Below are 10,624 nucleotides of genomic sequence, written 5' to 3' on the forward strand. Positions count from 1 at the left end.
GTGCCCGCCTCCCTCCCGGACTCCCTCTCGGGCCTGGGCTGGGGTTGGGGGTGGGGTGGGGTGAGCGCTGGGAGCGCAGCCAAAGGGGGAGGAACCCAGAGGAGACTTCGGGGAGCACAGTTTAGCAGGAGCCCCAGAGTCCCTGAGCTGCTGGCTAGTCCCTCATCATTGGTGTGTCCCCCATGACTTGGCACGTGGGGCTTGTCTGTTAGGACTGGGAAAATCAGCGAAGAGTGACGTTGGACTGAAGTTTGGCTATGGGCCAGGATTTAAGCCTTTATCTACATTAACTCCCATACTTCTGTCCGCACTGCTACCGCAAGAAGTAGGTGCAGGTGCGGTTATACCCACTGTGCAGGCCGGGAAACTGCCTTGAAAGGGGAGGAGCTGGCGTCCGCTCCCAGGGTGAGACCACCCAACCCCGGCCCTCGCCTCCCACCACCGAGAGGGAAGGGGGACCCTGGAGCTCTGCCAGGTCCCTGCATTTGCGAAGGTCCCACGAGCAGCCCCTCAGGCCCCACCCAAGGGCGGCTTCAGACCAGCAAACTCCCATCCCACCCTTGACCCCTGTTTACATCAGAGACATCCTACCCCCACCCCCACCCCTGGACTCCAGGCGCTTTCTGCTTTTCGTCAGAGTATTTTAACCTGGCTTTTTGAAATTGAGATCAGCAAAAATGGGAGAAGTCCAGCGGTGACTCCTTAGGCTGCCGAATGAAAAACCCACAGAAGTAAAACAAATTAAAGCAGCTATATAGTAAAGTTGTATAAAAGTAGCAAGGGCAGACCCCTGGCATGGAAGATACACTTTGCAGAATGTACTCGAAGTAATTGCACACATAGTTGCAACTAGTCAGGGACACAGGATGCGGTTAGTATATAAAATCAAAGAAGAGGCAGGGAGAGAGAGGAGGAGGCCCCGTGACTCCCAGTTCATTTTGAGGCTTGTTCCCGTGGAAAGTCCTTGGTGAGGCATCGAGTGCTTTTGTCTCTTTGCAGATGGCTACCCTCCCTAAGAAGGAGTCCAGGGCACCTACCACCTGTCTGGGCCTGGACACTAACTATGGGGATGGCTTGGAAAGAGAACGCTCCAGAAAGCCAGACCACAAGCGGCCAGAGCACTATGGCGTGGGTGATCCCACCACCACATTCTCCTCTGACAGCTCCCACCTGTCCTCCAGAGGAAGAATCAGTAAATGGTTCTGGGACTCAGCTGAGGAGGGCTACAGGACCTACCACATGGATGAGTATGATGAGGACAAGAACCCCAATGTGAGTGAGCCCTCCTTCCCACTGGACTGCAGGGCGGGGATACCCTACCTTGACCCACAGGGCAGCATCTAGCTTGCTCTTGCCAGGTTAGACTTATGGTCCTCTGACCTCCAAGAGGGCTTCTGATGTAGCATAGAACACATAGAGAGAATAGCATAACGAACCCCCAAATATCCATCACACAGCTTCAACAATTATCCATTTATCGCCAATTTTGTTTCATCGATATACTCACCTATTCCACCCTCAGATTATTTTTCATCAAATACCAGCAGTATCTCATTTTATCTGTAAAATTTACGGTACATTTCTCTAAAAGATAAGGATTAGAAAAACCATAACTGCAGTACCATTTACACCTACAAAACCCCCCAACAGATTGGGGAGATGTGTTTTATTTAAAATTCTGCAAGAATTGGGAAGAACAAACAATATATTTCACCAGTACTCTGAAGAAGGGTGTAAAAAGCCCCAGTTTATTACCTGGGTTAGAAAATGGCCCAGTTAGGCCCAGCCGGCATGGCTCAGTGGTTGAGCGTCGACCTATGAACCAGGAGGTCACAGTTGATTCCTAGTTGGGCCATATGCCCAGGTTGCGGGCTCGATCCCCACTGTGGGACGTGCAGGAGGCAGCTGATCAATGATTCTCTCTTATCATTGATATTTCAATCTCTCTCTTCCTCTCTGAAATCAATCAATAAATCAATCTTCATATATATATGAAGAAAATGACCCAGTTGTAATTAAGGGCAACTTGATTTGTGAGGGAGGAATTTGAGAACCATGGAATGCTCTAATGTGGATTCTGACCCACAGACTGTCAACTATTCGCCTTGAGAGCTGGGGCAGAACTAGGGTTTGGGCCACAACTGTTTCACTATGGGGTGTGTATTCTTGAGCTAATTACTTAACTTCTTTGAGCTTTAGTTCATCTCTAAAATGAGATAATGATACCTGTTCCATAGAATAGTCCCAGTGAAATGAGATCAGGTGTGCAAAGTTATCAGCACAGTGTTTCCACATGGAGCATTCAGGAAATGGTAGCTGCTGTTATTATGAATGTTATTTGTCCTGGTTGTTGTAAGTTATTCCCAGTAATACCTTCAGAGCTGTCGCAAATAAGAACCTTTAATAATCTTTATTTGTTGAGCATCTTTCAGATACTGGGCACTGTCCTAGATGCTGGGGGCATAGCAGTGAACAAAAATAAATTCTCTGCCTTCATGGAGTTTATAGTCTGGGGGGTGGGGGACAGATAGTAAACAGTTCTATATATTGAACCAAGTCAAACAGGGGTGGTTGGAAGGGTGGGATTGCAGAGAGCTCCGCTGTGCTGCTTCCTTGATCTTCCATTGGCCTCCCTCTGCCATGTTTACCCTCCCTCTGTGCCTCTCCTCTCCAGGGCATCATCAACTTGGGCACCAGTGAGAACAAGCTCTGCTTTGACCTTCTGTCCAGTCGGGTGAGTCCCGGTGCACATCTGGGTGGCATCACCAGCTCTGAAGGCCTGGTTTCTCTTGGACTCCCTAGAATGCTTCTCCCACCAGAGCCTGCTGCTTACCTCAGTGGCCTTGGCCGGGGAGTCAGGAGTCTAGATTCTAGATCTGCCTCAGGGACAACTTTCTATGTGGTCTTGGGCGAGTCACTTTGCCTACTTTGATAACTGCTTCTTTTTCTCTTCACGTCCTGCCCCTCACACAGATCCTCCTGTTGGCTGGGTCCCTGCTCTCAGGGAAAACACTCAGTAGGGGTAGTGGGGGTGTAGTTAGTAATGATCAGCTGGCTCTGGGGGGTAGGGGTGGTGCTGATTTGTAGCTTTTGCCAATTCCCATAGTGTCAATACTCCCACCAGGACCGGTTTCAAGCTACTGATATGACACTATTACACACAAAATTGGGAAGAGAAGTGCAGTGGCACTCATATACAGGGGGGAGCAAAAGTAGGTTTACAGTTGTGAGTACACAAAACAAGGGTTTATTCTTGTATTATTAATTATTAATTTTCATATTATTTTCCATATGAACAACTGTAAATCTTCTTTTGTCCCACCCTGTATAGTATTTTCTCTTCTAGACACACAGATAGAAATAACTTCAAGAGCACAGAAGGTAGTAAAATGTAGTAACATAATCAAGAACAATATTGTTTGTATATTTACTACCTTTGTTTTTAATGTAACTCACTTATATAATTTGTATAATTTAATTTTTGAAATGGCTGTCTATTAACACAGCTTGAGCTGGTGCCAACCATCTCTAGCAAACCACTGGAAATGCCTGTTAAATGTCTCCCAAGGCCTAGCAGTCAGACTTGGGATTGTAGAAAGAGTGATGCTTAACTCAAAGGGACATGTGTCCAAAGGTGACAAATTCACATCCCAAGGGGAGAGGGGTGTAGTGCAGGCAGTGGGCTTGAAAGGCATGTTCTACCTAAAGCCAGCTCCCACACTCCAAGGTTGCTCAGCACCATCCAAAGAAATAAAATTTGAGCCACATATATAATTTTTAAACTTTCTATTAAGTAAGTGAAAAGAAACGGGTAAAATTCATTTTAATAATATACTTTATTTACCCTAATATATTTAAAATATGACCATTTTAACACATAATCAATGTGGCATTTTACGTACTTTTTTCAGATCAAGTCTTCAATATCCAGTTTTTCTCAATTCAGACTAGCCCCATTCCAAGTACTCAATAGCCACATGTGTCTAGCAACTTCCGTATTGGGCAGCGCGGCTCTAAGGGATGAAGGAGAAAGGGAAAGGCTCGAGTCGTATACGAGTGGCTGCCTGCCTTTCTTCTTGTCCCACTGCCCACGGGCCCGGCCTGTCCTTGACATTGTGTGTGAGATGCCCTGGGTGTCACTACCCCAGCACCTGGTCAGGGTCAGGATGGTCTAGAAATGACCACATTTTCCAAAGTGTGAGGTTGAACTGAGTCTGCAGGACGACAGTGGCCTGACTCCCTCCAGAAGTTGGCATCAAGACCCAATTCCAGGACTTCTTCTTTCACCCCAGGGAGGAGCTGGGTAGCACGGACTCCCATCACGGCCTCTGCAAACCCACCCCTCTGGGTTTTTTCAGGTGTCAGTGTTGAATACAGAGCACTCGACTGGAAGTCAAACATTCTAAGATGCTCAGCTCTGACACTTGCTAGCTCCGTGACTTGGCTGAGGCACCTGACTTTTTTAGCCTCTGTTTCCTCATTAGCACATCGGACATGAGAATGCTGGCCCCGTGAGCCCCTCTCGCAGTTTCTTTGACGAGGAGACCAAGCCCTTGGCTGTAGAGGCCCTGGTGCTGTGTGATGCAGGTGGTAGTGCCGACCGGCCCTACTGTGAGCACGTGTGACCCTTGGCCCTGCTCTTTCCTCTCTGTCCCCAGCTGAGTCAGAGTGACATGCTGCAGGTGAAGCCGTCTCTGTTGCAGTACCCTGACTGGAGGGGACATCTGTTGTAAGTAGTTGCAGAGGCCAGTGGCTCTCCACCCCAGGGCAGTTTTGCTCCCCAGGGGACACATGTCAATGTCTGCAGACATTTGTGGTTGTCATAACTGGGAAGTGAGTGCTACTGGCTATTGGGTAGAGGCAAGGGTTGTTGCTAAACCTCCTACAATGCCCAGGATAGTCCCCAGAACAAAGAATTATCTGGCCCCAAATGTCAATAGTGGCAGGTGGAGAAAGCCTGCCTTAGGCTGAGGGCTACCTAGTCCTGGAGACCTGGCGGGTGATCATGGGGTCTCCTAGAGCATTTGCAGGGGCCTGATGCCTCCTGCCAATCCCACCCCAGCTCAGGAGCTCCCTAGGTTGGTTTCTCTGGCTCTGAGGCATGGGGAGGGCTTTCATATGAGGGGTCCTTAACCCCACTTTCTCAGTAGCTTTAGAGGAGCCAGAATCAGTTGAAGGGGAGTAGGGTGGGAGATGGTAAATGATACTAGTAAGAGTTTGTACTTATTGAGCATTTACTAGGGGCCAGATGCTGTCCTGGGCATAGTGACTTAGCAGGACTTGATTCCAAGAGTGATTCCAAAGCACATGTTCTGACAGTAATTAGGATGGTGGGCCCAGACCACTGGCCTTGAGTGTGGACTCTGCCAAGTGACCTAATTTTTTCAAATCTCAGTTTCTTTGTCTATAAAATGAGAATAATGATAATAATAGTTACATCATAAGGTTGTTGCAAAATTTAATTAATAAAATTCTCCAAATAACATAAGGTAAATGCTCAATAAATATTAGCAATAATAACTATGATAATAGTCATTTTTATAACAAGCCTGCATAAGGTAAGTGCTCAATAAATATCAGCAATAATAACTATGATAATAGTCATTTTTATAACAATATTATTATTATTATTACCTAGATCTACATAGAGTGTTACTTATGATGTCCCTGAGATGTGCTGATTCGGTGGGGTTGGCTGTCCTAGAACTCCTGAGAATGAAAGTTTCGATGCCTGTGGATAGTGTTGGGGTGGAAGGGGAGAGGTGGGTGGAGATATTTACTGATCACATTCTCTTGTGGGAAACATTGCTGGGTAATGGCCGTTGCCTGAAGATTCGCCAGAGGAGCTTTGGGATGGACTGTGGGTTGAAGGCCCTCTGACAAGCACTGCCCCTCTGTCTGTCTTACCTGCAGCCTCCGGGAGGAAGTGGCCAGGTTCCTGTCTTTCTACTGCAGGAGCCCTGCACCCCTTAAACCGGAGAATGTGAGTAGCCCTCCTCCTCCGCTCTTTCCTGCTCTTCTGTCCCTCCCCCAGCTTTTGGCTGGCCAGGGATAAGGGTTGCGGGGTGGGGGGTGGATTTGCCTTTCACTTTGTTTTATTTCCAAGAGGAATTAAGAACACCTCGCTTCGCCCCTCCCTTAGAGTTTGGGTATGCTTTCTGCCCCACTTTGTCCTGTTGAAACCGACAACCAATGGGTCTGGGCTGCCTGTCACTACTTGAGCCAATTAAGCAGAGACAGGGTAGAATCATATAGGTTAACTCCCATGTCCTGGGGCGTACAGCTCTCAGCCAGGGTAGAAGGTGCTCTCTCTAGTCAGAATGGAACAATCACAGTTATCAGAGCAGGATTAATATTTCTTATAATTATATCTAGTCCCCACTATTCTATTTCTGCCCCTAACACTGTGGCTCCTCTTTGCCTCCACACCTTTGGACATGACTCCGAGTGGGCAGCTCCCTCTTCCTTGCTCAGTTGACTTAGAGCAGCGTCCCCACAACTAAGCCACAGGAATGAACTGGGCCATTAGTCAGGAGAGGCCTTCAGAGTCCTGAAAGGCACCGAGTTGCAACCGGGCTCTCCCTCTGCGCCGTGCAGGGACAGAGGCTGCAGGGCCTGGATCCCTCCTAAAACAGACTCACTTTTGTCCCATGGATGTGTCACCCCCAGGTGGTTGTCCTGAACGGCTGCGCCTCTCTTTTCTCTGCTCTGGCCACGGTGCTGTGTGAGGTCGGGGGTAAGTGTACTATGGCCCGCTTCGCATTGGAAGCTGCTCTGTGCCTGCAGTGTCCCAGCTGCCTGTCCTTGAGGGCTGCATCAGAATGCTTTTGGCCATAATAGACTCCTAGCCTACAGGGGGCTGAAATAAGTCACTTGGCATGAGCTACCTAGTCATACTGAGAACACATGGACTGTAGTCATGGTCAGGAGTTATTGGTTGCCAGGAACTGAGGCCCACCCATGCTATCATAATCAGTAATGATAACATGACTAACATTTCCTGCCCATTCTAGGACAATCACGAATGGGGTCAGTGGAACACTATCTCTCACTGGGATATGCAGTCTCCCCCGCCCCTTTTAATGAAGGCCTTTCTCTGGACCTTCCTGGGTCCTGTATGGCCCAGTGGTGCTGGTCCAGCTGCCACTCCACGTGGCCTTTCCATTCAAGTTCACGTCCTCACAGGTGTCTGTGCTTCTCAGAGCAAAGTCTTGAGGGAGAAGATGTGGTGGGTTTCTGGCCAGCCAGTGGATTGGCTGCCTCGGGTCATTAGTCTAGCTCTGGTCCAATCCCTTGTGGCTGGGGAAAGGAACACATAGGACAAAGGCTGACCTTTTTAGCGGTGAGCAGAGTGGACTGTGCTAGTGGAAGTTTAGAAAGGGAGAGGAGCTTGACCTCTGTGTTTTCTTCAGAAGTGGAGCAATGCCTTTAGCTCTCCGTTAGAGTAGAGCTTACAGTCATCTCATCAACCCCCACCCACAGCTGGAGTCTCTGTGTGACATCCCTCCCCAAATGCTCTCAGCCTTTGTGTGAATGCCCCCACGGGTGGAGAACCCGTCCTCCTGAAGTAGCATATATCTCTGGGCAGTTCTATATGTTGTCAAGTTTTTCCACTTGCTGAGCCCAGATCATCACCCTGCAGCGTCGACTCCTGGGTCCAAGTCTCCTTAGAGTGACCCCCCGCCCCCATGCTGAGTGCCTCAGTGGGATCCTCTAAACTTTAGTTTCCTCATTGATAAAGTTAGGGGACAATAGTACTTACTTCACAGAGTAACTATGAGGATCTAAGGAGATGCAATGCAAATAAATGTTTAGCATACTTCCCAGCACATAGTAAGTGCTCAATAAATATTAGCTCCTGATTTTTAGATGAGGAACTGATCTCAGTGGAGCCCAGCTCTAGAAAGAGTTTTGGGAGTTGAGAGAGGGAGCTTGCCCCGAATGTTCTCCAAGATCATTGCAGGCTTAGAGAGGCTGGGGTGAATGGACAGGGGGTCCATGAGCTCCAGCCAGAGGGTGACGAGCCCTGGCCCACTCCTGCCCCCAGAGGCTTTCCTGATCCCTGCCCCTTACTATGGAGCCATCACACAGCACGTCTATCTCTATGGCAACGTCCGACTGGTCTATGTCTATCTGGACAGTGAGGTAAGAGTTCCTGGAACCCCAGGTAGGGGTTCCTGCAGGCCAAGGCTTTCCTGCATCTGAATCTGAGGGTGGACATGGGAGAAAGCCCATGCTGAGGGCTCAGGGGCTATGGCTGAAAGGGGAGTAGAGGCTTCTGTTGCCCATGGCCAGTGCCTGGGTTCCCCGGGGCCCCCCATTCTCCCAGCTCTGAGATCCCTGGGATTGATGTAGAGGCCAAGGGCAATCCCAGGGGACCACACCAAGGTGGTGGGGTGAGGATGGGGCAGAGCAGACCTCAACATGGAAGTCCTTGGACCCCAATCTGAGGACCTTTGGGCCTCTCCCTGAAACCTAGTAGTGATGAGGATGTCCCCAATGTGGCGGTGGGGTGGGGGCGGGTGGCAGTGAGAGGAGAGTGACCCCACCTGCATTTTTCCAGAGACTATTCTAAGGAGGCTGGAGATGACAGGCAGGAGAGGCCCTCAGAGTTCATGGGTTTGAGGAGGGGTCACTGAATTTGGCTGTGGATCTTTTTCCAGGTCACTGGGCTGGACACACGCCCCTTCCAGCTCACAGTGGAGAAGCTGGAGGTGGCCCTGCAAGGAGCTAATGCTGAGGTCTGGAGTCAAATCAAACCAAGGCTCGGAGTGGGTGGGTCTGAGCTTCCTGTGGCTGGTCTACTCCGAGTAGGGGAGGCACTCCGTGATGAGATGGGGGTAGGCACGGAACCATTCTGGGGGCCAAGCAGGAGCTGCCCATGGAGAGTCTTCCCCCTAGAGCAGGGGTGAGGAAAGGCAGGCCTGAGGGCCGTCTAAGGCCCGTGAAATCATTTGGTCTGGCCCTGCCAAGGCATTAGGGGTGAGTTAATTAAATGTTTATAGCAGGCTAATTTTTAAGTTGATAATTTTGTGTGGCCTGCGAATGATGTTATCAATACCCAAATGGCCCTTGGCAGTAAAAAGGTTCCTCACCCCCACCCCGGAGGAAGACTGAGACCTCAGTGCACAAATCATCAACCAGGGAACTTGATTAAAAATATTACCCCACGTCGCCTGATTCCGGTTCAGCAGGTCAGTCTGAAGCTCAGCAGCCTCCCTGGCCATTTGAGGAGGTGGTCCTCCCTCTGTGGGGGATCTGAGGCCTCCTGGAGAGAGGCAGAGAGCAGGGATCCTCTGGCGGTTCCTTTTCAGTCCACTTTTCAACAATCTGTCAACTTATCCTTTTTTACTGTAGTAGTGAAAGCTGTCCGTGCCCACTGAGGGAATTTTAAAAGTGCAACCCCCTCCCATCATTCTACCAACAAAGGCAACCCCTGCTGGCCGTGTGGGCATATTTCCCTCTAGGCCAGCGGTTCTCAACCTGTGGGTCGCGACCCCTTTGGCGGTCGAATGACCCTTTCACAGGGGTCGCCGAAGACCATCCTGCATATCAGATATTTACATTACGATTCATAACAGTAGCAACATTACAGTTATGAAGTAGCAATGAAAACAATTTTATGGTTGGGTCACAACATGAGGAACTGTATTTAAAGGGCCAGAAGGTTGAGAACCACTGCTCTAGGCTGTGTTCTCTGCATTTGTTTTCTTTCATAGCTGACCCGATGCTGCAGATGTAGTTCTCTGCCCTCGTTGGCTTCCTGTTGGGTGGTGAACACGGTCCCATCACATTTCCCTGGGGGCCTGCCCAGCGACCAGCCCCGCCCCGGGGGTCCCTGTGGCTCTGGCCTTTGGGAGGAACTGATGGTGTCCTGCCCCCTGGTGGTTTCAGGGTGTGAAGGTCAAAGGCCTCATCCTCATCAACCCCCAGAACCCTCTGGGTGACATCTACTCCCCGGGAGAGCTGCGGGAGTACCTGGAGTTTGCCAAGAGGTGAGGCACCCCACACTCACCCTACAAAGCATCTGGCAGATGAGGGTCCTGGCGAAGGCTTTGGGGCAGGTCCTTTACCCTCTTTTCTCCACTGTGGCTCCCACGTGCTCTGGCTCTCCTGGCAGTGGGGTGGGAGGCAGCCGGTAGTGGGATGCTAGTTCTTTCTCTCCCGCTTTGTAACAACTATCATTTACTGCAGACTCTTGGGGCCAGACACCCTGCTAAGCACTTCCTGTACTGTATCTCACCCAATCCTCCCAATAACCCTGTTAGGTACAGATACTGTTATTACCCTCAGTTTACTGAGTCTATGGGGGTGGGGGGAGTCAGTTTGAATCTAGGTCTGTTTGTATTTAACTGTCTTGCACTTAACTGTGCCCTTCCTCCGTGGGGGTGCCCGAGGGCTCCGCCTCTGCCCCACAGGGCTTCAAAAGCCCCATGTCATCTGCTTGTGTATGTGGCTTCCTGTGTGTTTGAAAAATATAGTCAACAGCAGGGTGTTCCTGGATGAAACAAGTTTGGGAACCCTGGGCTGGATCCCGTCCCTCTGGATTTCTGGGTCACTGCCACCCCGCCCTGGGGGATGCATTGAATCCATAAACCAACTTCTTTCTCCTTTGCCTCCCCGC

The 10,624-nt window shown here is 50.0% G+C and overlaps 1 protein-coding gene and 1 long non-coding RNA gene across 2 annotated transcripts in view; one reads left to right on the forward strand and one right to left on the reverse strand.

Moving 5' to 3' along the window:
- Nucleotides 1-967: 967 nt before the first annotated feature.
- LOC102239311 (1-aminocyclopropane-1-carboxylate synthase-like protein 1) overlaps nucleotides 968-10,624 on the forward strand; it is a 15,712-nt gene continuing 6,055 nt past the window's right edge. Inside the window, exons 1-8 of the mRNA XM_005870743.2 lie at nucleotides 968-1,272; nucleotides 2,675-2,734; nucleotides 4,659-4,729; nucleotides 5,914-5,983; nucleotides 6,670-6,736; nucleotides 8,048-8,145; nucleotides 8,664-8,741; nucleotides 9,895-9,996. Coding sequence (XP_005870805.1) covers nucleotides 1,000-1,272; nucleotides 2,675-2,734; nucleotides 4,659-4,729; nucleotides 5,914-5,983; nucleotides 6,670-6,736; nucleotides 8,048-8,145; nucleotides 8,664-8,741; nucleotides 9,895-9,996 — 819 coding nt within the window. The 5' untranslated portion in view covers nucleotides 968-999. The remainder of the gene's footprint in view (nucleotides 1,273-2,674; nucleotides 2,735-4,658; nucleotides 4,730-5,913; nucleotides 5,984-6,669; nucleotides 6,737-8,047; nucleotides 8,146-8,663; nucleotides 8,742-9,894; nucleotides 9,997-10,624) is intronic.
- Nucleotides 1,895-10,624, reverse strand: part of LOC106726853 — a 23,432-nt gene continuing 14,702 nt past the window's right edge. Inside the window, exons 2-3 of the long non-coding RNA XR_001362972.1 lie at nucleotides 4,627-4,634; nucleotides 1,895-1,905 (exon numbers count right to left, since the gene is read on the reverse strand). This is a non-coding gene — a long non-coding RNA (uncharacterized LOC106726853). The remainder of the gene's footprint in view (nucleotides 1,906-4,626; nucleotides 4,635-10,624) is intronic.

The sequence above is a fragment of the Myotis brandtii genome, unplaced genomic scaffold (assembly GCF_000412655.1).
Source record: "Myotis brandtii unplaced genomic scaffold, ASM41265v1 scaffold324, whole genome shotgun sequence".
Lineage (NCBI taxonomy): Eukaryota > Metazoa > Chordata > Mammalia > Chiroptera > Vespertilionidae > Myotis > Myotis brandtii.